At 45.1% G+C, this 23,749-nt stretch overlaps 2 protein-coding genes across 3 annotated transcripts in view; one reads left to right on the top strand and one right to left on the bottom strand.

Annotated features, from left to right (window-relative positions):
- The window catches only part of rfx2 (regulatory factor X, 2 (influences HLA class II expression)), a 68,287-nt gene extending 57,600 nt beyond the window's left edge, over positions 1–10,687 (top strand). For both annotated transcript variants that reach the window (XM_036978113.1, XM_036978112.1), the window contains 8 exons: positions 2,136–2,248; positions 2,363–2,514; positions 2,632–2,729; positions 2,850–2,999; positions 3,114–3,322; positions 7,809–7,962; positions 8,160–8,196; positions 8,297–10,687. In XM_036978113.1, the coding sequence (XP_036834008.1) occupies positions 2,136–2,248; positions 2,363–2,514; positions 2,632–2,729; positions 2,850–2,999; positions 3,114–3,322; positions 7,809–7,962; positions 8,160–8,196; positions 8,297–8,412 (1,029 nt within the window). In that variant the 3' untranslated portion in view covers positions 8,413–10,687. The remainder of the gene's footprint in view (positions 1–2,135; positions 2,249–2,362; positions 2,515–2,631; positions 2,730–2,849; positions 3,000–3,113; positions 3,323–7,808; positions 7,963–8,159; positions 8,197–8,296) is intronic.
- A 270-nt stretch (positions 10,688–10,957) lies between these two features.
- fcho1 (FCH and mu domain containing endocytic adaptor 1) overlaps positions 10,958–23,749 on the bottom strand; it is a 47,473-nt gene continuing 34,681 nt past the window's right edge. The window contains exons 5-27 of the mRNA XM_036978111.1: positions 23,106–23,247; positions 22,814–22,966; positions 22,472–22,576; positions 21,678–21,776; positions 21,402–21,498; positions 21,194–21,311; positions 21,054–21,078; positions 20,460–20,520; positions 19,146–19,324; positions 18,889–18,913; positions 18,700–18,756; positions 18,029–18,080; positions 17,678–17,805; positions 16,525–17,520; positions 16,246–16,352; positions 15,869–15,983; positions 15,584–15,698; positions 15,324–15,479; positions 15,097–15,229; positions 14,731–14,927; positions 14,459–14,523; positions 11,464–11,631; positions 10,958–11,358 (exon numbers count right to left, since the gene is read on the bottom strand). Coding sequence (XP_036834006.1) covers positions 11,330–11,358; positions 11,464–11,631; positions 14,459–14,523; positions 14,731–14,927; positions 15,097–15,229; positions 15,324–15,479; positions 15,584–15,698; positions 15,869–15,983; positions 16,246–16,352; positions 16,525–17,520; positions 17,678–17,805; positions 18,029–18,080; positions 18,700–18,756; positions 18,889–18,913; positions 19,146–19,324; positions 20,460–20,520; positions 21,054–21,078; positions 21,194–21,311; positions 21,402–21,498; positions 21,678–21,776; positions 22,472–22,576; positions 22,814–22,966; positions 23,106–23,247 — 3,322 coding nt within the window. The 3' untranslated portion in view covers positions 10,958–11,329. The remainder of the gene's footprint in view (positions 11,359–11,463; positions 11,632–14,458; positions 14,524–14,730; positions 14,928–15,096; positions 15,230–15,323; positions 15,480–15,583; positions 15,699–15,868; positions 15,984–16,245; positions 16,353–16,524; positions 17,521–17,677; positions 17,806–18,028; positions 18,081–18,699; positions 18,757–18,888; positions 18,914–19,145; positions 19,325–20,459; positions 20,521–21,053; positions 21,079–21,193; positions 21,312–21,401; positions 21,499–21,677; positions 21,777–22,471; positions 22,577–22,813; positions 22,967–23,105; positions 23,248–23,749) is intronic.

Below are 23,749 nucleotides of genomic sequence, written 5' to 3'. Positions count from 1 at the left end.
CGCCGGAAGTTACACAGAATGCTCGCAAAAAATGTGTGTCTGCTCACAAGAGCTGTCATTTGCTCATTACTGGAAAAAATTTGAGTGAACATTGGTCCTGTCCTAGTTGATGTATGAGGGAAGTTACATTTCAGAACTGGTGCTATAACCTCCTTAGTTACTGTTGAATGTGGCTGGTGAGAATACCACCTCCCTGGATGGGATATAGTGATGAGTGAGTGAAATGTTTAATGTAAATATTTTGGGGACTTTTCAAGCTACAGAGAGAAGGAGGTGTACAGAAAGGGAGAGGGCCCTGAAGAGCTTAATTAAAGCGCTGAAGCCGTGGGTTTATGATATTATCCGTGGCCTCCCTCTGTCCGGCCACACCACGCTCCTTTTGTTCCAGCCTCCTTTCATCTCAGCGAAGCCTTTAAGACATGCCAATTAACCTTTCAGCTCGCTGGGTGGACATCTTGGTGTCTTTGTGCTCGCCTCCCCCTGGGCCTTTGTGTTGCCTTGTCTGTGGATGGGCACATGGGCTCCTGCCTTTATCTGCCCGGCGCATTTCTGTCACTCTCACAGCGCTGTGTGTGTGTGTGCGTTTAATGTTTATGCGCTTTTCTCTTTGTGAGCGAACAACGATCTGTTAACTTTATACTAGGTGGATTATTAATGGTAATTGAAATTTATAAAGGTAACAAGTGTACAAAGGACAAATCAAGGTGTAGTTTCAGGAAGAACGTATTCCTCACCCTGCATTCAGTGGAAACACAGCTGTAGATTTTTTTGAACATTTGTTCAAGCAAGCAATGCATGAATTACCTCCACATCCATCTTCATTGGCTTTGGCTTCCGTACTTGCATTTATTAATGTCGAAGTTGATTTTTGATAAGAGACAAATATCCTGCTATCAGCCATGCCAATGAAGCCTGATGTTGGATCTGAGTTGAATGATACAATTAGTAATAACTTCAGCCTGGAACCACATTATGAAGTAAATATCAGTCCCAGCCTGCTCCTCTCTCTCGCTTTCTCTCTTTCCTGTCTCTGTCTTTCTCCAGCATGCTGTTTTTCCTGTGGTAAAACTGGGGAGGTGAAACACTTGTTTGTAGGGGCAGGGGAATTCTCCTTTTTGTTTTGGAGTTCAGTGTTTAAGCTGTTGCTGGGGCAACAGTAAACACGGTTGCCATGGTGATTCTTGGAAGCAAAAACATATCATGTGATTGAAGGAAAGCCTATACTGTGCTGGGCTGTAACTGGAGACCGGGAGCATGTCCTGCCAAAGGAGAATCTCTGGGCATGGTGTGAATCATAGTGAAGAGAGACACTGTACCACAGAGCACTGATAGACAAAACATACTCACTGCTGTCTATATTATGTGCTATTAAAACCTACCGTAGGCTTTCTGTGGCCGTTGTTTTTGGTCTAGTTGTGTAACGTTATATAAAATACTTTTTTACAAATTCTCACTGAAGTTGTCTCCTTTTAGCCCATGAAGTTACTGTAAATTTGTATAGTGAGTTAGTAAATCTTAAGTATAATAAATCTGTCACAGTGGAGTGTTGATTAGTGTGTAGCACATGCTCTAAGTTCAAGTTCAAACAGGAATGAGGAAGTCACGTGTGGGTGGGGAGTTGAGCCTGCCAATGTCACAGGGAGCTCTTATAGTACACACACTAATCATTAGGGCCAGGTGGATACTCGTATCGCCATATTTCTTCCATGGCAAAAACGAAAACCCGAAGCAGACAACTTTTGGTTCTTTAAAAACCTGCTGTATGCAAAATATTGTTTGTTTTAAAAAATGTGACTGGATGACAACATTAATTGTTGTTTCCAACGTTAGGGCTGTTTTCCTAAAGAAGTTAAATCCGCCTCGTGTTTTGTTTCCTTGCCATGATACTGGTATCATCCTTGCCCTCATCTGTGTTATTAAAAAAACAACATTAAATTCATATTAGAGTTTAATTCGTAGTCACTTTCAAATCTGGTTCTCGTTGTGGATGGGATCAATGGGTTGGAAGGAAGGCAGCGTTAAGCTTGGCCTCTGACTCAAACTGAGGGTTCAGTTGGGAGGCTGCTGCAGAGAAACTTTGTGTGTCTGGTTGCCATGGCTCCGCTTGGTGTTTGTCATTCCCTCTCCTCCCCTAGGCTACTCTGGATGTGGTGATGAACCTCCAGTTCCACTACATTGAGAAGCTGTGGCAGACCTTCTGGTTTTCAACAGCGCCATCTAGTGACGGAACCACCACCATCCCCAACAGGTCAGACCACTAAAGTGCTCTATTTGAATTAGGAAAAATATGCAGGCATTATATGCATGTTTTCTGTGATTTAAAACCGTGCTGTTAGTGATTGTATGCTATGTGTGTCTGTAGTGATGAGGACATGGAGGGGGTCATCCCCAGGCAGAAGCTGATTGCTCTGTGTAAGTATGAGCCTGTCAAGCTGTGGATGAGGAGCTGTGACCACATCTTGTACCAGGCCTTGGTGGAGATCCTCATCCCTGACGTGCTGCGCCCTGTCCCCAGTACGTTCACCTGAATACCTTCAACACTATTACCTCACTTCATCATTACTACTCCAAATCAAACACATACTCCTCCCCAGTCATTTATATTTATCCAGGTTCTGTTTTGTATTGCAGGCACTCTCACTCAGGCCATCCGCAACTTTGCCAAGAGTCTGGAGGGCTGGCTGACCACAGCTATGAGCGACTTTCCCAATGAGATTGTCCGCACCAAGGTACAGAAAATGCTCCAACATCCTGATAATGTCCCTGGATACTCCCAGATACAGTAGTAACAGTACACTGAGAGACATTCCCTGGTGAAGTCAATCACCTCTCCCCTGTGCATTTTCTAGGCAGCGGTGGTGAGTGCATTTGCCCAGACCCTGCGTCGGTACACCTCTCTGAACCACCTGGCCCAGGCGGCCCGCGCCGTGCTGCAGAACACCTCTCAGATTAACCAGATGCTCAGCGACCTCAATCGTGTCGACTTCGCCAACGTACAGGTACACTTCTACCTATCAACACCTGTTGATAGTTCTGACTTCTGACTGTATGTCTATTCGTATGTGTTTGTACATATTATTTGTATGATGTGTCTTGTGTGTGTTGGTAAACAGGAGCAGGCGTCGTGGGTGTGTCAGTGTGACGAGAGTGTGGTCCAGCGGCTGGAGCAGGACTTCAAGGTGACCCTGCAGCAGCAGAGCTCTCTGGACCAGTGGGCCGCCTGGCTCGACAACGTGGTCAACCAGGTCCTTAAGCCCCACGAAGGTAGCCCCAGCTTTCCCAGGGCCGCACGACAGTTCCTGCTCAAGTGGTCCTTCTACAGGTACGGACCCAATCTATAAACAGTGCATTCTGAAAATATTCAGACCCCTTGACTTTTTTTACAGCCTTATTCTAAAATGGGTTAAATCATTTTTTTCCCCCTCATCAATCTACACACAATACCCCATAATGACAAAGCGTAAACAGGTTCTTAGAAATGTTTGCACATTCATTAAAAATAAAAACAGATATCTTATTTGCATAAGTATTCAGACCCTTTGCTAGGAGACTTGAAATTGAGCTCATGTGCATCCTGTTTCCATTGATCATCCTTCAGATGTTTCAACAACTTGATTGGTCCACCTGTGGTAAATTTACCAAAAAATTTCTAGCATTGAAGGTCCTCAAGAACAGTGGAAATCGGGGGAGAAGTGCCTTGGTCAGGGAGGTGACCAAGAACCCGATGGTCACTCTGACAGAGCTCTAGAATTAATCTATACATGGGAGAACTTTTCAGAAGGTCAACCATCTCTGCAGCACTCCACCAATCAGGCCTGTACATTAGTGGCCCTACGGAAGCCACTCCTCAGTAAAAGGCACATGAAAGCCCGCTTGGAGTTTGCCAAAAGGCACCTAAAGACTCTCAGACCATGAGAAACAAGATTCTCTGGTCTGATTGAACTCTTTGGCCTGAATGCAAAGCATCATGTCTGGAGGAAACCTGGCACCATCCCTAACATGACGCATGGTGGTGTCAGCATCATGCTGTTGTCGTGACTTGACTTTAAATAACAGTCTTCAGATTAATGTTATCTAACGATGTTCAATTGTTACCCGATTTTTGTTTTAATTATTCATGTAACAATGAACTCATTAGGATCTGGGGCACCACGAGAGCGGTTCTTTAGTTACCATCTCCCGAATTAAACTCTAAAAGGTCTTGACCTATCACGCCTATAGTAAACTTATTAATCATAACCTCATATCAGATCACCATTCTAAACAGTTGTAAAATCCTTGCATCTGCAAAAACCAGAGCCTTACTTATATTCAGTACTACACAAATTGGTTTATTTATTTACAAGCTAATTAAATGGGAACATAGGATAAACACACACTCTGTACTGGTTATTGACTGGAGATGTAATACGCTGAAGACAGGTCCCTAGCGGAATGACCACCACATGAATGCTTGTTAAAGAAGAGCTGGAGAGCGAGAGGGACGGAGACACTTAACATTGCCACATTCAGAAAATACTCTCGCGTACAATAACCATATATTTTGCACACGAACCACCGCCTGCTTTGAGCATGAAATCATGAATGTATTTACGTGAAAGGCCTGGGATCTCTCGGTGAACGGGCTAGTCTTAGAAAGGGGGTTGGGCCTTTTTGCGGCACGCTTGTAAGGCTCTGATTGTCCAAAATGGTTCCAACAACTCTTCTACTGTTGTCCTTTTTTGTAGTAGCCCGGTATCCTGTTACTTGTCATGTAGTCCTGAACACAACTACAGAGTTGATTTTCCTTCCATTCGCTCTTGAAGATGTTTCTTTGAAGATAGGCTAGCCAGCTGTATCGATGGTTTCCCAGTGGGGTGATGAGTAGAGTAATACCATGCTTTGAGCAGAGCAACAGGATGGTCCTACTTAAATTCACTTTCAAAGATACCTTACTTAGGACAGCTAATCAGCCGTACCAGTGATTGTCTGGGGGGTGATTTATACATTTTTTTTTTTTTTTTTTGTCTCCAACTCTGGTTGAGGTTCAAGCTTCAAACCATTTTAAACATGTAGCTGCGGCTTCACGCCTTTTCTTAACCCATTTATACCTTTTGCTCGAAAGGGGCAGTTCTCTGTCTTCACTTTGGGGCAGTGATTACTCACTGTGCAAAGTTATGGAAATAATTCTCTTAACTTCTCAAATCACATTCCCCTCAGACAAAAACACAAATTTTTCAGATTACATGCACAACCCATAGTATGGTAACTTCAGCTAGAGTGGGGAGAACAAGTATTTGATACACTGCTGATTTTGCAGTTATTCCTACTTACAAAGCATGTAGAGGTCTGTAATAGTTATCATAGGTACACTTCAACTGTGAGAGAAGGAATCTAAAACAAAAATCCAGAAAATCACATTGTATGATTTTGAAGTAATTCATTTTTATTTTATTGCATGACATAAGTATTTGATACATCAGAAGAGCAGAACTTAATATTTGGTACAGAAACCTTTGTTTGCAATTACAGAGATCATACGTTTCCTGTAGTTCTTGACCAGGTTTGCACACACTGCAGCAGGGATTTTGGCCCACTCCTCCATACAGACCTTCTCTAGATCCTTCAGGTTTCGGGGCTGTCGCTGGGCAATACGAACTTTCAGCTCCCTCCAAAGATTTTCTATTGGGTTCAGGTCTGGAGACTAGCTAGGCCACTCCAGGACCTTGAGATGCTTCTTACGGAGCCACTCCTTAGTTGCCCTGGCTGTGTGTTTTGGGTCGTTGTTATGCTGGAAGACCCAACCACGACCCATCTTCAATGCTCTTACTGAGGGAAGGAGGTTGTTGGCCAAGATCTCGCGATACATGGCCCCGTCCATCCTCCCCTTAATACGGTGCAGTCGTCCTGTCCCCTTTGCAGAAAAGCATCCCCAAAGAATGATGTTTCCACCTCCATGCTTCACGGTTGGGATGGTGTTCTTGGGATTGTACTCATCCTTCTTCCTCCAAACACGGCAAGTGGAGTTTAGTCCAACATTTTTTATTTTTGTCTCATCAGACCACATTACCTTCTTCCATTCCTCCTCTGGATCATCCAGATGGTCATTGGCAAACTTCAGACGGGCCTGGACATGCACTGGCTTGAGCAGGGGAACCTTGCGTGCGCTGCAGGATTTTAATCCATGACGGCGTAGTGTTACTAATGGTTTTCTTTGAGACTGGTCCCAGCTCTCTTCAGGTCATTGACCAGGTCCTGCCGTGTAGTTCTGGGCTGATCCCTCACCTTCCTCATGATCATTGATGCCCCACGAGGTGAGATCTTGCATGGAGCCCAAGACCGAGGGTGATTGACCGCCATATTGAGCTTCTTCCATTTTCTAATAATTGCGCCAACAGTTGTTGCCTTCTCACCAAGCTGCTTGCCTATTATCCTGTAGCCCATCCCATCCTTGTACAGGTCTACAATTTTATCCCTGATGTCCTTACATAGCTCTCTGGTCTTGGCCATTGTGGAGAGGTTGGAGTCTGAGTGCGTGAACAGGTGCAGTTAATACAGGTAATGAGTGGAGATCAGGAGGGATTCTTAAAGAAAAACTGAAAGGTCTGTGAGAGCCGGAATTCTTACTGGTTGGTAGGTGATCAAATACTTATGTCATGCAATAAAATGCAAATGAATTACTTAAAAATCATACAATGTGATTTTTCTGGATTTTTGTTTTAGATTCTCACAGTTGAAGTGTACATATGATAATAATTACAGACCTCTACATGCTTTGTAAGTAGGAAACACTGCTGATTTTGCAGGTTTTCGAATACTTGTTCTCCCCCCCTGTATGTAGTATGTGTACTTTCCAAGTTACAGTATTTCCTTTATAACATTTTTAATGACATCACAAAATGATATTAGTGTTCTATAGATTGCCTCTTACCATTCCCCACGTTTCTATTTCGAAATATTGTTCCAGTTTTCGCTTTTGAACATGTTACCTTTTTCCCGCTGAGACTGTTATGTTGAGACAAAGAACATTTAGTCCAAAACGGATTTAAAAACAAAACTGATGTGATCATTAAGGCCTGCAGTGTGAAATAAGGCTTTAGCTAGCCACTCCATAACAGTCCAGTCTTCTTGAACCATTCCATGGTGTGTTTAGGGTTGTTGTACTGTTGGAAGACTCACAACCTTCAACAGAGACTGTTTTTAGACACTGGGTTGAACATTGCACTTCAAAACACCTTGATAATTGGCTGATTTCATGATGTCTTGCACAAGTTCAAGGCCCCCAGTACCAGAGGCAGCAAAGCAACCCCACAGTATTGAGCCTCCCCATGTTTGATTGTAGGGAGGGTGTTATTCTCTTTGAATGCTGACAAGTGGGCAAAATTGCCAGTAGAAAGGAGCAGCAAGCTCAGAAAGATGCACTGTTTGTCTACAGTCATCTTGGCCAAAGACTGTGCAACCAAGTATTAGCTCCGTGCCAATCATTTTGTCCATGCCAACTTAAGTTTACAAAAATGAAATTGGGTCTGCAATGTTGACAATCCCAATAACAAGGTGTGGGGACCGTTTTTTTTTTTCAATTTTAACTTATTTTAGAAATAGCTAATTATTTAAGAAAAGTGAAAGTGTGCCAATATCTTTGTTCGCAACTATATGTGCAGTATAAATGTAAAATGTAGCTGCTTTTCACTAAGGTGTGGGAATATTTGCAGGCTGATGAATGTGGTGATTAGCTTTGTGTGGCAGGGGCACATTCAAGCTCAGTGGGGCTGTGTTAATGTAATTTCTCTCTGATGGCCCTCTTTCTCTCCCCCACTCCCTCCCCACAGCTCCATGGTAATCAGGGACCTGACCCTGCGTAGTGCGGCTAGTTTCGGCTCCTTCCACCTCATCAGACTGCTCTACGATGAGTACATGTTCTACCTGGTGGAGCACCGCGTCGCCCAGGCAACCGGAGAGACACCCATCGCTGTCATGGGAGAGGTGAGTGGGAGAGTTTTTATGTGCCTGTTTCCTTGAGCAATTCTGTGGAAAATTCACAAATGATAATTATGAATATTTAATCGCACACCAGGTTCCATGGTCAACACTTTTGATTCTGAGTAATATGGCCTGTTTGTTGACAGCATGTAAATCTGTATTAGTACATTACTAATCAGTTTTCCTCTCTTCTGAAACAGTTCAGTGACCTTAACTCGATGATGCTCATGGACAAAGGTAGGTCTACTCCTGCTGACTCATTTTCCCTATCAGTCTCAATGTGTTATAAACCTAGACTTTACCTAGCTCTTGTTAACTGCTGTTTTTCCCATCATAGACCCGTCCTTCTCAGATGACATGAGTGACGTAGGCAGTGACGAGGGCCGAGGGCCCAACGAGCCGGCCGTGAAAAGAGAGAGGATCGAAATCAACCACTCGCTGCAGGAAATCTGAGACCGGATGTGGTGAGGGCCATAGCCCACTACTCCAGGAGGTCTGCTGCCGCCCTGGGCCCTGCTGGTCCTGTCAGCACACTGAGTGGCTACACAGCCAGTGTGTTCAGTGTATATAGAGAAGAGTACTAGGCTCAGCCCCTACCCTACCACACCTCCTAGTTAGTGTAGTTAAGGGGGGGGGATCTTTATCCCAGGGAAAACAATGTATGCTCACCAAGGGGGGCTGGTTTGACCTGACAGGGGTATACAGTTCTAATTTCTCTCCGTTCACTTGTTCCCGTTTTGCAACTGTGATTCAGGATGACTTTGTGCAGTACCGATGTTGGATACGTGTAACTTTGAATGAGTGCTGTGTGTATCTTATCCTTTATTAGCTGTGTAATTCCAGTGCCTTAGATAACTCTTTAACCGCCACTACTACAGATGTCTATCTCCTCCCTCAGCTGTGCCTCTACCGCAGTATGAATGTATTGTTTCAGAACCTCAGACATTCTAAAGCACCTTTAAACCTGTAGGAGTATACTATACATGTTGCCTCTGTTGCTACTGGCAGCTCAACCCACATTGATGCAACCCACTGACGCAAAGGACTTGTCCCTCACCCAAGAGTGGCCACGCTGGTGGGAATGTCAGTAGGCCCCTAGTCTCATAGTTGATTGGAAGGCAGGGACCTCTTAACACTCTGGCCATATGAGATGATTAGTTACCTCATCCTTTTCTATGCTCTGTTCTGTTCTTATGAGGCAACTATAAAAGAGCCACTTACTGTTAATTCTACCAACTCCCCCTTACTCAAGTAACCTTTTCCATGTATATATCACTTTTCATTCAAATGATAACGATTCTATGATGCCGTTTGGCAGAAACTCAATTTCAGGATGCACACAAGTCTCATTGATCCATGACTGTAGAACTTCAGGGTGTTTCTAGATGTCACGCCCCAGAGTCTAGGACAAGCCAGTTGCCTCTTATGTTGATGAGACATTTAGATATGTTTTAAAGACTGAAAGGAGTGTGGTGGAATGTGTTCAGGAAACCACCAGATTGTACATATATATGATCTACCTTCTTGGTTAACTGGAGGTGTCTGGCATCCATTTTGTGGAGCTGTATGTCTGGGTCAAGTCAAATTTCTTAAGGGATGTAAAATAGTATGTATTTAACAAAACGTGAAAGAGCATTGGACCCCCGAAGCCAAAACCCTTAAAAGGAAACTGTAGTTGCATCTGTTCAGTTCAACTGATGCTGTTTGAGTTCAGATAGGCTCTCCCCTTACCGTTACTCAAATGGACTCATTCTATATTGATTGGAAGGAAATATTCAGAATCTCCCAATCCATGTTTATTCATTCATATTGCTTGATATGAAAATGCTAATAGCTTTTGAGTCTGTTGCTCTAAGATTTTATTATATAGCCGTACAATGATACTGTAGGAGGGCTGATTTGTGCAAAACCAACAAACTGTTAAACTTTAAAATATAACTTTCTTAATATGATGTAAAAAATCTGTGTTCATCAATGGCCTTTTGTATCGCTTGGTCTTTCCCCAATCATTTAGCTCTCCCCATACTGCACTGTTTGTGTTTTTAAAGGGGGATGTCCTCCTTGCTTTGATTATTTAGTGGCTGGGACTGATGTGAGGCAAACGTTTGTCTTCTTTTGATAATTTGTGTCATCTGGTCAACACATCAATAGTTAACAAACAACGTTGATATTTGGGGTGTAAATGCCCTATAAATCGGCAGTCACTTTTCCATATTGAGAGAATCTCCATTTCTATTTATAAAAAATTATAGCTGATTTAGGGCTGGAGTCAATCAGTAATGGTGTGATTGAAATGTTTTTGCATTCGCGGTAAACGGTGTATTTTGTCTGCTCAACCGGAAATTACAACCGACATGGAGCGTTTCTCTAAACACTTTTGGTTGAGTTCCCCCTCAGATTTTGTAGTAGCTATAAGAATCCTGAGCTTGAGTTATTGAAGGCTCTTTGTAACCCGTGCCTGTCACAGTACTTTGCCTTTAAGTGCGTTGGAAAGTCATTTCTATGTGTACTTTGTTTCTTGTAAATCTGTTTTGACTTGGCTGAGGATAATTTTTTTATTGAACTAGATCTGGTTCTTCTGTATTTTGAACCCTTATTTTTTATGTATTTTTAAACCTGTTCTTGACTACACTTTACCTAGCCTGAGGGCAGACAAGTCTGTAACAAACTGCATAGTTCAACTGTATTTTGTACTGGTCAATGTGTAATAAATTGGTATTATACCATCTTTTTGGCCAAGCTTTTATTTCTTAAATGTAAAATTAAACATCTTTACTAGCATTTGTGTCCTGGCAAATTAACTTATTACTGTAACCACTCACAATGATTAAGTGTGATTGCCTTTAAATTTCAATGTTCCGCATTCACTGTAAACGGTGCATATGTCAGATCAATTGGAAATTACCTTTACAATCTGTAACCCTTTAGCGATACAGATTGAATAGAGCCCTCTGTCTAGACATGCATTTTTCCCCTGAAATATTCCATGACAATTCTGTTTGACAAGTAGTATGTTTATTCATAAACAATTTCTCTTCAATAAAACCAACTTCTTACATCCAGTTTAACTCCTGATATAAAGGCACACAATGCAAACAGAACAAGATTCAGTACAAAGAGAAAAGGATTATGTGTACGACGCAAGGCTGAAAGATACAAAAATAATAAAGTCTAGGTCCCAAAATGAGTTTGGTCACAAGTTTGTGGGGGAAAAAAAGAGTGAGCACGATGTGTGGTCCCAACGTCAAAACCATCCTAGTCTGTCTGTTCTCTCCCTCCTGGGCGACTAGGTTGGTATGGCCCAGAGGCCTAAAAGTGCAATGTGTACTCCAGGAACTCCCAACGGGGACCTGGGCATTCCTACTCCTCCTCACAAGGTGCAGCCTGCCATGTACTTCCCTGCCAAGGAGACAAAGGTGTGAAGTTGATGTCATACTACCTTGTGAAACTCCAGGACCCACATACTGTATCTTATTGGCCAGGCCTAGTAACATGTTACTCTACCTGTGGCAAATCTCTTCTTTACCAGGGACATGCGGTAACGGTTGCCCACCAGCTCCACGTCCATGCCCGAAAGGGAGGCCCCCGATCCCACAAACTGGACTGCCAGGCTGGGGGGAGGGCCGCGAGGAACCTCTAGGCACTGCCAGCTAGCACACAGAGTGCCAGAGCCTGGAACAAGTGACACATTCTTCAGTTCCCCTCCACTAACAGGAGCAAGTTAATCACACTGACTTGTGGTTCTGCCTATGTGGCAATTGGACAGTACAATCTGTTATCGTCAGGTAGATTGGTGGCCAGACTGGCCACTGAAATGAGTGCCTTCAGAAAGTATTCATACCCATTGACTTATTCCACATTTTGTTGTGTTATAGCCTGAATTAAAATGTATTCAATATCTCACCCATCTACAATGTGAAAACATGTTTTTAGAAATGTTAGCAATAGAGAAATATTTAAACTCCAAATTGAGCTCAGGTGCATCCAATTTCCTTTGATCATCCTTGATGTCACTAACTTGATTGGAGTCCACCTGAGGTCAATTCAATTGTTTGGACATGGTTTAGAAAGAAATACACGTGCCTATATAATGTCCTAAGTGTCCGTAGATCGCCAATATATAATTGTGATAATTTCTAGTGTTGAAAGTTTCCAAGACGACTCATCATTGGGAAATGGAAAAAATATGGAACTACCCAGACTCTGCCTTGAGCTGCTGTCCGACCAAACTGAGCAACCGGGCAAGAAGGACCTCGGTCACGGAGGTGACCAAGAACCAGATGACCACTCAGACAGAACTATAGTTCCTTGGCTGAAATGGGAGAACCTGCCAGAAGGACAACAGTCTCTACAGCACTTCACCAATCTGGGCTTTATGAGAGAGAGGCCAGAAGGAAGCCACTCCTGAGAAAAAGGCATGTGAAAGACTGAGCATAAGGCTAAAGATTCTGTGGTCTGGTGAGAAGAAAAATTAAACCTTGGCCTGAATGCAAAGCACTATGTCTGGAGAAAACCAGACCCAGCTAACACCATCCCTACTCTAAAGCATGGTGGTGGCAGCATGGGGATGCTTTTCGTGCAAACAACCTTAGACTGGGGGCAAAGATTTACATTTCATCAGGACAATGACCCCACGCATACAGCCAAAGCAACGCTGGAATGGCTTCAGAACAAGAATGTGAAAGTCCTTGAGTAGCCCAGACTTGAATCCCATTGAAAACATGTGGAAAGATGAATGCCGTCAGCCGCCACGGTAGACAAGACTTGCCATCACAGTGAAAATAATTCAACTTTTGCAGTCTGCCGTTGCGTAGTTTTCTACCGGATGTTGATTTGCACCGGCTGTTGTTTCTATACTGAAATCACCATAGCAGCGCATACCGTCGTGCTGGCTTGCTTTTGCAGTCGGTCTTTCTTGTCCCTCTATGCTGACTGATAATGATGTTTTTTGCGTCCCTCATTTAATAACCTCTTGAAACTAGGGGGCACTATTTTCAGAAAAATAACGTTCCCAAAGTAAACGGGCTATTTTTCAGGACCAGATAATAGAATATGCATATAATTGACAGCTTAGGATAGAAAACACTAAAGTTTCCAGAACTGATATTGCAGGGGAAAGCCTGAGAAAAATCCAATCAGGAAGTGAGTGTTATTTAGAAACCTCTGCGTCCCTATTGAGAAGTGAAAGGGATATCAACCAGATTCCTTTTTCTATGGCATGTCTAGTGTCACAAGACATAGTTTCAGGCTTTTATTTTGAAAAATTAGCGTGAGCGACAACATTGCGTAAGTGGTCACCTGGTGGCTCTGAGTGATTTGTGCGTAATAGACAAATGCGGCCATTGTTTCTCTCGCACCTACTAAGAAGCCAACTGACCCGGTTGATATATTATCGAATAGATATTTGAAAAACACCTTGAGGATTGATTATAAAAAACGTTTGCCATGTTTCTGTCGTTATTATGGATCTAATTTGGAATTTTTTTCAGCGTTGTCGTGACCGCAATATCCGGTCGATTTCTCAGCCAAGCGTGAAGAACAAACGGAGCTATTTCGGCTACAAAAATAATCTTTATGGAAAAAAGGAACATTTGCTATTTAACTGGGAGTCTCGTGAGTGAAAACATCCGAAGCTCATCAAAGGTAAACGATTTCATTTGATTGCCTTTCTGATTTTCGTGACCAAGCTGCCTGCTGCTAGCTAGGCTATCAATAAACTTACACAAATGCTTGTCTTGCTTTGGCTGTAAAGCATAATTTCAAAATCTGAGATGACAGGGTGATTAACAAAAGGCTAAGCTGTGTTTCAATGTATTTCACTTGTGATTTCATGAATGAATATTTTCTAGTAATATTTTTTGTCCGTTGCGTTATGCTAATTAGTGTCAGTTGATGACAATTCTCCCGAATCCGGGAGCGGTAGTTCCAAGAGGTTTTAAATGCAGCATCATGTAAATGAGACTTCTGTATTTAATTAAAATAAATGTGCTAAAATGTCTAAATATGTTTTCACTTTTTTATTATGAGGTATAATGTGTAGATGGGTGAGGAAAAAATGTAATCCATTTAGAATTCAGGCTGTAACACAACAAAGTGGAATAAATCAAGGGGTATGAATACTTTCTGAAGGCACTGTTCCAAGGAGGGAGAAAAAGGTATTTGGATCGGATGACCAGGAAAGCAGTTATTGTAACCTTTCCGAGATTCTGATCACTGCCTATAAACTATGATGTTCAGGCTTTTATATTCCCCAAACTTCCCTCTATTTGTAAGGCCTATAAATAGCAGTGTTGCTCAGCTTTCATATGCTAATATTGATATTTAAGACTGATACCTTCAGAGGCTGCATATTAAAATAGAGAAAAGGGTGGCACTCAATGCAATTATGTTGTCAAAGACTAGACTTGTAAAAATGTACATTATACTGCATTTATATTTCTATAGCTAGAATATGACATGTGGCCATTAAATGAGATGGGTGTGTTGACAGGTCAGTAACCTTTGCTTTGGTTGGTGGGGGAGAGGTTGGGTAGCTTCCACAGTAGCCGTCGTTCCTTCGTATTCCTGTGAAGGCAGACAAAGGGTCAGTGAGGCCCACCCTGTCCACTATCCTCCCTCTCTCTCGACCTTCTACCATCCTCCCATTCTCCTGTTCTCCCCATTTATCCACCCTTCATCTGTCTCCCTTCCATATCTCCTCCCACTCTCCACCCATTCATCCTTCCCTCTATCCTTTCATCCCTCCTTCCATTCCCACCTCCCCCTGCTCACCAGCATGCGGGGGGATGGCACTGCAGGTCTGTGGCGGTGTGGTCGAGGGGTAGCAGCACCTGCACAGCAGTGAGCTGGGTGGAGGGGGCAGTGGCCGGGCAGCAGTGATAGTCCAGGGACACACGGGTCACTGTGCCACTCCGCTGGCACTCTGCTGACAACAAGAGGGGAGCACGACCAGGGTCCTGGGACGACACCTGAGAAGGGAGGGAAGGAAAGAATGAGAAAGGAAGAACAGAGTTGGGAGAGGCTGTTGATGTCAGGACAATGCTGTCATTTGGAAGACAGGGGAAAATGTGTATCTTGAAGAATACTTGAAAGGTCAGATGACAGAGGGTAAGAGTTCCACTGTACTTCATCAGTCACCTGGTACTTGAGTAGGGCCACATTATAGTAGGAGGCCAGAGGGTTGAGCTCAGCCTCTCTCTGCAGGTAAAGGTTCAGTGCCTGCATGTTGAACCAGAAGTCCCTGGTGTCTGGGTCACTCTGAGAGGGGTCACTGTGGCGAATAACACACTCAGGAGAATGAGACATATCCTACCATTTCCGCAATCTGTCTTTTTATCATAATCCCATAGCACATATTCATCTACCTGTAGAGCAGCTTCTGATTGGGCAGAAAGTGGTCAACCCGGGAGATGTTGACCAATCGAAAGCTGAGGACCGGGGCGTTTGGGTTAGCGGTGAAGATACAAGTTATTCCAGCAGGAAAAGACATGGTGAGATCTCCTGTGATCTTCACCAGACAGCTGGAGAAGAGAAGAGAGATGCGCATACGCTTCGCCTTCAGCCGGTCTGTGTATAAAAGGTAATAACATTGGATCTGGTGTACAGAGGGCTTATGTATACTGACCGGTTATGCTGTCCACCTTTGAAGTAAGCATTTATGTATTCTGTGATGGCTGCAGCCACAGGCCAGGACTCCTGGGTGCTCAGGGAGATTGGGCTCGGCCCGCGAGACAGATGCACTGTGGGGAAAATAGCCATGTCTAAGACACAAGTTCAAGGAACAATGTCCTCATTCATAAGTGCTTTATGCTATCGGATATCTTTGAAATATTGGTATGAAAATTGTTGTTTAGACTGTGTAGGCGTGTGTGGTCTTTGTGCAGGTGTGAGAGGGGTGAGGGCTGCCCACCTCTAGCAGGGCTGGTGGCATGGGTCTGGGCCCCCCACTCACTAGGGCTGGAGGAGGAGGATGAGGTGAAGTCCAGGCTGGGGTCCGGCAGAGGAGATGAGCACACTGACCTGGACTGAGACAACGGGGATATATAAGGGTTACAGTGTGGAGGAACCAGAGAGGATGTGTGGAGAATGTCATCGTTCAGAACATACCCCCTTCACAGAACATTTTCTCTGCTCAGCTCAATCAGAATTTTTTTTTTTTCTTCTACATTCATCATTTATGTTTGGAAGAATGAACAGGACTACTGTTCTAGCCTTGCTTGTCAGACTTATAGCTGCAAAAGCCACACGTCTGAGTGAGACCAGGGTGATCTCCCCGAGGACACTCACTCTCTCACAGCCACTCAGTCTGCCTGAGGACCTCTTGGCTCTGGCTGGTCTGGGGGGGGCTGCCACTAGCAGCTCTGCACTGTGCTGCCTGAAGCTATGCCTTGAACCTGGAGAGGAAGAAGAGAGGGAAATGACCAATATTACAACCTGTAAAACAAGAGGAAGTTGACTAAAAGACTGTGTGGCGTTTTGAATAGTGTGAAATAAAAAAATACCATCCCAAAATATAGCTAGTGCATAAACATTTGAGCCCAGTAGTGTAGTGTGTAACATTTGTACCTTTGTGTGAGCCCATGTTGCAGGATTGCTGTGGTGCGTTCAGGTCCAGACAGTTCTGGTCTTTGTCAGTAGAGAAGCACAGGTCCTCCTGTGGCCCAGAATGCAGTGTGAGAGGCAGGCCGCTCCTGCGTAGCTCGCTTTCACTGCATGACTCGCGTTGCTTCCTCCCTCCCTCATTGACCAGGGCCAGAGACCCAGCCGAGGTCCCCTCACTGAAGGGGTTGTGGACAGAGTTCCAATGGACCAGCTCCTTTTTCGGCTGGGATAAGGGGAGGGATTTGGCGTTGGGGGTCAACCTACTACTGCTGACACTGTGGGTCAGAACCCCTGTCGCGGCAGCCAGGGCTGACTGGTGGGTGGGGCTGCCAATCATAGTGATGGCGAATGGGTCGTCAGGTGATTCTGGGGGCGGGACGCTACGGTCCCGTTTCCGGTCCATGTCCTTGCAAAAGGAGGGGGTGGGGAGGGTTTTACTGTCACTGGAAAAGGGGTCACTCCGTACCTCTATCCCCCTCCCGTCTCTGGAGGGGCGCGGAGGTGGGGGGGCCCAGGCGTCAGGGGGGGGTAGGGTCTCCTGGGTGACGACGGTCCTCTCAAAGGCAGCCAGGAAGGGGTCTTCAGGAGGGATGTGTTTACAGCTCCACAGAGCCGGGTCCAGCTCTGGAGGGACCAGGGACTGGGAGAAGACCGGGAAGTGGAGGGCTGAGAGGTCCATGTCTGGAGGGGGGCGGGGGTACCGAGGAGCAGCTGCCCAGATACTGGCTGGGTTGTCCTGGGGGGGATGGGGGCTGCGTCCTGGGGAGGGGTCTCTAAAGGCAGTAAGGAAGGGGTCTGCTGGCCTGCCCAGTCCTGCTGGTTCTTTACTCTGACCTGCCGATGGCCACGCTGCCCAACCAGCTGTCTCAGGGGAGGGGCCCAGGGGCTGATGGGAAGGTGAGTCCAGCCCAGAGTCCTCTACGTTCTCAGGAGAGGAGGAGTCAGTGGAGAAGGCAGCATCTGGAGAGAACAAGGGCAGACGATCATTCTACTTAAAACAGTATGTATCATACATGCATACATAGGAACAAGTGTTTTACTGACTATGTGATGGGGTAAAACTTCTGTCCCCAATTTTCATCAATCATATTAACATGATCATATTAACCATATTTACATTCAGATGCACCAAAGACACTCTCTGCTCTCGGTAGCTGTTCTCTACCAGCAAAGCTTTTGGACTTAAAGGCCAACTCCAGAGGAGGTCCAAAGAGGTTGTCTGAGCCTGACGCAGTAGAACTCAACCTAGAGGGTGGGTGAGAGAGAAGGAATGAGAGAGGGAGATTATGCATTACCAGGAGCCAATAAAAGCATAGCCAGAGATAATGTCAGGATTTGACAGAGTGATGCAGCACTATCATCAGATCTTGGCCTGCCTTCCTCTCTTCCTCTCGATCTCCCTGCTGCTCACAGCTACAGCCATGAACGTCAGAGAGAGGAGAGACAAGACTGACTGACATTCACTCACCTGCTGTGATCTGGACTGGAGATGGAATTGCGTAGGCCATCCTGCTCTCCCTCTGCAAAGTGTAAACACACACACACACACAGACAGTTAGTGAAGTTTAATTCATGACTGCTCCCCAATCAGTCCCAATCAGGGGGAGATGTGATTAACTAGAGTGCTTACGGAGGGCAGAGCCATAAGGGAATGCCCATTATCTTCCATAATGATACATACCGGCCATTAGACCAGTTCTCTAAGCAGCATCAGCCCAGCGCTTTTTGCTACTGTTTTAATCAAGGCACTCATCGTTAATCATGTCTGCTCATTCCCCCTGCTTTATTCCATCTCCTCCGCAAATAGCCTCCCACTGTAGCATCACAGGCTGCTATTCCCCCACTAATAAACCATGTTCCAGACAGACCGAAGTGGGACAAATAGACAGCGTCTTTCAGCCAAGGTCAGCCACCTCTAGGATTTATTACTGGACGGATAGGCACTGCTAAGCCTAGCCAGAAGCAATACAGTAAATCACATTCACAACACCACTTCAGACTGGTAGTAACATTAAAGATTGGGTAATAGTATCCTGGATGTTTATGACCTTTCAACACTGATAGAATACATTGTGGTGAAATGATAAAGTACTGATGCTGAAAAACCAGTGGTGTGGAGAGAGTGCTAACTCCACTTACGCCTGTGGGGGGCGCCCTCTCCCTCCCCCTCTGAACGGCCTGTAGTACTGCCGTTTCCTGTGGAGAGGACAAGGATTCAGAGAACACACTCGTGCGCCCACATATACACATAAACGTGTGCATGCGTACAACAGAGACAGACAGAAATCAAACTATTTTTAACCTGAAGCTGAGTTTAATGGAACTTACTGGAGCGATGCCGTTTCACTGACACCTGGAACAGAGGGAGAGCAGAGTTGTTAATTACACTGTCTGGAAGCATCTAAACAATTAAGCATGCTTCTATCCTGCTGCTGTTACAACAACATGGAGAGATAATTACACATATAATACACAGATAAGCATTTCTGAGCTTATCTTTTTCATCACTTCTGATACCACATGAAAATAAGTGACACATTTCACCCCATCCATGCCTCCCCTTTGGTCCTGTACTCCCATCGTACCCCTCTGTTGGGGGGCAGTGTGAGTGCCCCCACGGTGGCCTTCAGCTCCATCTCTGTAGCAGCAGAGTTGCTGCTGCTGCCCACCGGACGGATCTGGATGTGGAACTTCTTGGGCTCCTCGTCGTCAAAGTCCGAGTCGCTGGAGTAGAAGTCATTCTCCTTGTCCTCCGTCGAGCAGCGTATGGACAGAGAGCTGGGTTAAGGAGCAGTGACCTGAGATAGAGTCTTGACTGGAGGGAAGATGGCCTAATGCATCTTGCCTAGGACAACATCGGGAGTGTCAGGGTTTCCATTGTCCTGTATTATACAGGTACCTCATCTATGAGTTTAGAAAGCAGTGGAAAATCTTCCTGTAGGCTTGCTTGAGCTTTATTGCAAAAATGTTTTCACTCAGGTATTTTGTTGACGATAATGCTATACGGCTTTATTAATACCCTCTGGAGCCAGAGAATGAATCCATGTAGACTAAAGAGTATAGGACTGCTGTGACAAACATAGAGACAGAGTGCGCCAGAGGTGACAGTGTATAAAACAGTCAACCACAACATCCTGCACCTCCATCTGACCTTAACTCCATCTCCTTCCTGTTATTACATGCTCATCTGCACGCACGTGTGTTAGTGTCGGTTTGCTTGCAGGCATGTGATGTCAGTGAGTGCCTGAGAGAGAGACAGATCTAGTGTCAGTATATTTGGCCGTTACATAAAATACCTAATGAGTGTAACAACTGTGCTGTGCTGAGGAGAGTGACAGAATGACAACAACAGAGGGAGGTAGCCTGCTATCATGGCCCTCATTGCCCCAGCCTCATAATGGACTGGAGTTGGACTAAGGACAGAGAGAGACTTTAAGTCCATTTAAATGTCCCTTAGGGAAAGGGAAATGGGGATACGTAGTCAGTTGTACAACTGAATGAATTAAAATGAAATGTGTCTTCCGCATTTAACCCATCCCCTCTGAATCAGAGAGGTGTGGGAGGGGGGGGCTGCCTTAATCGACATCCACGTCATCGGCGCCCGGGAACAGTGGGTTAACTGTCTTGCTGAGGGGCTCGGGGAGTCGATCCACCAACTTTTCGGTTACTGGCCCAACGCTCCTACCCGCCAGGTGCCAGGGAGAACTAGCTAATGTTCTATTCATCTAATAGGAGACGTCTAGAGTGCTTTATGAAGATATAATACTCTCTTACACAGTGGCAGGAAGCCTTGTTTTCAATATGAAGATAAAGAGGTCTGTCAAAGGCAAATATTACAACAATATAGCAGCGAGATAGCCTCTCATCTGATAGTCAGTGTCACTGCCTAGAAAGGATATCATTCTGATTGACATCGGCTCGGATGACAAACCCCTCCTCATCCACCTCCAGGGGAGAGTTCTGTGTGCAGAATAGAGAATACCCAGCAACGTCAGACACAAACATAAATACTTTATCCTAGTGTTTGATATGCTTAATAACAAAACTCAACCCAGACTGAGTGACGTTATCATCAGAAGTGTTATATCACTCCAGGGGCAGTGTGTGAAGATTATGACCTGGGTAAGAGGTGGTGCGACCCCCCCCCCCCCCCCATGTGACACTTGTCTGTTAAAACAGTCCTGGCAACCCACTGATCTCGACCCAACCTCAAAAGCCCCTTCTCAGAAGGATAAAAATAGGCAAGGTAACCCAACACTGCCAGACACGTCATTGTCACACATATGATTACTCCCCCTTGCTCATACACACGCACAAATGCACACGGTGACACACACACACACACACACCTCCATCTGTCTGTCAGTAAGTTGGAAGGGGCAACGTGATGTGCTGTTTAAACCACCACCACCACAGACTGATAATGGAAGAACTGACATTGACTTGATGGTTTTCGTGCCACTGTGTACAAGTGTGAATTAGCATACACTCACTGGTGTCTCCGTCACAGCCAAATCCCTGCAAAAAGCAACACATAGGTGAATGTAAGTGACAAGATAATATCCCAGATGAAGCTGACAAAAGAAAGTGAGGGGAATTGGGATTTATCATCTGTGTGTGTGTGTGTGCTCACGTTGAGTCTGGCTCTTTGTCCCTCTTGCCCAGTCCAGGAATCCTGAAGGCTTTTCCTCGACTCTTCTTACTCCCCTCAGGTACTGAAGCTGTCATGTACTCCTCAAACCCCACCAGGGCTGCCACACATAGGGATATATCACAGTGAGGACAAATGGGACAAACACACTGGGATCAAACCATCTGTTTATGGTGTTTGTGTGGTGTACCTGGTCTGTCCTTCCCTGTGCCCTTCTGCTCTGCAAACCTCTGGATGAGGTTATCTATGCCGATGTTCTCCACGTTCTGTTTGAACTCCTCATGGACCTGAACAGAGGAGAGAGGGGCTCCTTACAGTCTGACAAGAACAGCTCAAGAGAGAAGAAGCATGCCTGAGAGAGAGGGCTTGGAGTGTGTGTGATGTGGATGTGAAGTTTGACTCAGAGAGGGCAGTTAAATCCCTCCAGCCAGACTGTGGCTCCTGGGTCAGTGTCTGGGTGACCTACCTGTCCCACCTGGACGTGGGTGTCCTCTATAGAGTGAGAGTATCCCTTGATAAGCTGTTTTATCTGCCTCAGGTGGGCCTCCTCAATGTCCTGGAACTTCTGTACACAGGATGGGAACACAAGTGTTCAGACACCAAGATGGGTCCTAATTACAGCAAACTACCCCAAAGCACACCAAAATGCTACTCAAACGACCCCAAAGCACACCAAAATGCTACTCAAACAACCCCAAAGCACACCAAAATGCTACTCAAAATATCCACAAACCACCGCAAAATGCCATTAAGTAGTAAGAACTGAAACCCAAAGGACCCCAAGAAACAAAAACCAAAGGCACTTATCAGCCATGGAAACTTTAAAAGAACAGAACCAGGCGCAAACCATAATAGTTCCCATCCCAGATAATAACCAGGTGCTAATCACAACACAGCATGTGGGCTAGAGTAATGGCTTGAAAGAACAGGTCATTTCCATTTCCCCCTGTCATGTTCTAGGCTGTAGTCTTCATGAAGCCACGCTGAGCTCTCTCTACCCCACTCATAATTAGGGCCAGATCTCCCATTGTAGCTATTAACAGGTAATTGGTCACCAGGATTCCAGTCATCATTTCATACCCAAATATAGCAACGCTCATCGGGTTTGTTAAGTGTTTCCTTGGAAACTGCAGGTAGCCATGGAGATGGGTTTATGTTAACTTAAGGGAACCCCAGGATTGGGCCACACTGATATAACATGTCTGGTTCCTCCATGGAGTCCCGCCCCTAACCCGCCCCAGGACCAGTGAACTGACTGACCTGTGCTGATTCGCTCATCTTCTGCTCGAAGTCTCCTCCCACGCGGTTATACTTCTCTATACACACAGCAAACAACTCGGCAGCTTTCTTAGACTTCAGCTCCGCCTAGTGAGAGGAGAGAGGATGATTATAGACTTCATCCAGTCATTAGTTGAACCTTTATTTATAATGGTGAGAACAAATGATCTGTTATAATAGTAACCTTGTTGGACTCCCTACTATTAGTAGTCAGTAAACTTCCAGCAACCAATAATTTATAAACAGTAGGCACCCACCCTGCGGTCATATAACAGTTAAGACAGCTCTACTGTAGTTATACAGAATGACATCTAGTGGACAGACCTTCTCCAGTTCTTTCTGGGGGGCTCCCTCTTTCCTCAGTCTGTCCAGCTCAATACACTTGGAGTGGTATCCCTCCCTGGACTTCTGGAGGTGACCATTCTGGACCTGAACCGCCTGAACAGACTCCAGGGTTGCCACCTGCTCCTCCTTGGTCTGTGAGAAACACACCATACACATATTCTTAATTGTAGATTGGCTGTTATAGATTAGAATATAGTTAATGATTCATGGGGGGTTAGAGGTGGCATCATCATGGAAACATATGGTGAGAAGAGGGGCTTCCTCATGTTACCTTGCGGTGAACTTTGACCTGCTCGTCACCATACTTGTTGATGTCCCGGATGAGGTCGTTCATCTTGCGCATCAGCTCAAGGTGGCAGAGAGCCAGCTTGTCTGATGACACCCGGAACACGTCCCACATAGGGGCAAACGTCCTGAGGGCCACACAGCAGTATGTCACCTATGGTATAAAATTCTAACACCAACTTTGTTTTTTTTTTAGCTAATAATAACATTTACTGAGTGTACAAAACATTAGGAACACCTTCCTAATTTTGAGTTCCACCCCCTTTTGCCCTTAGAACAGTGTCAATTAGCCGGGGCATGGACTCTACAAAGTGTCGAAAGCGTTCCACAGAGATCCTGGCCCATGCTGCTTCTAATTTTATTTTATTTTTTATTTTTATTTTACCTTTATTTAACCAGGCAAGTCAGTTAAGAACAAATTCTTATTTTCAATGACGGCCTGGGAACAGTGGGTTAACTGCCTGTTCAGGGGCAGAACGACAGATTTGTACCTTGTCAGCTCGGGGGTTTGAACTCACAACCTTCCGGTTACTAGTCCAACGCTCTAACCACTAGGCTACCCTGCCGCCCCTAATGCTTCCCACAGTTGCGTCAGGTTGACTGGATGTCCTTTGAGTGGTGGACCATTCT

This window comes from Oncorhynchus mykiss, chromosome 5 (genome assembly GCF_013265735.2).
Source record: "Oncorhynchus mykiss isolate Arlee chromosome 5, USDA_OmykA_1.1, whole genome shotgun sequence".
Lineage (NCBI taxonomy): Eukaryota > Metazoa > Chordata > Actinopteri > Salmoniformes > Salmonidae > Oncorhynchus > Oncorhynchus mykiss.
Note: the sequence above shows the minus strand (reverse complement) of the source record. Positions and strands in the feature narration are given on the sequence as shown.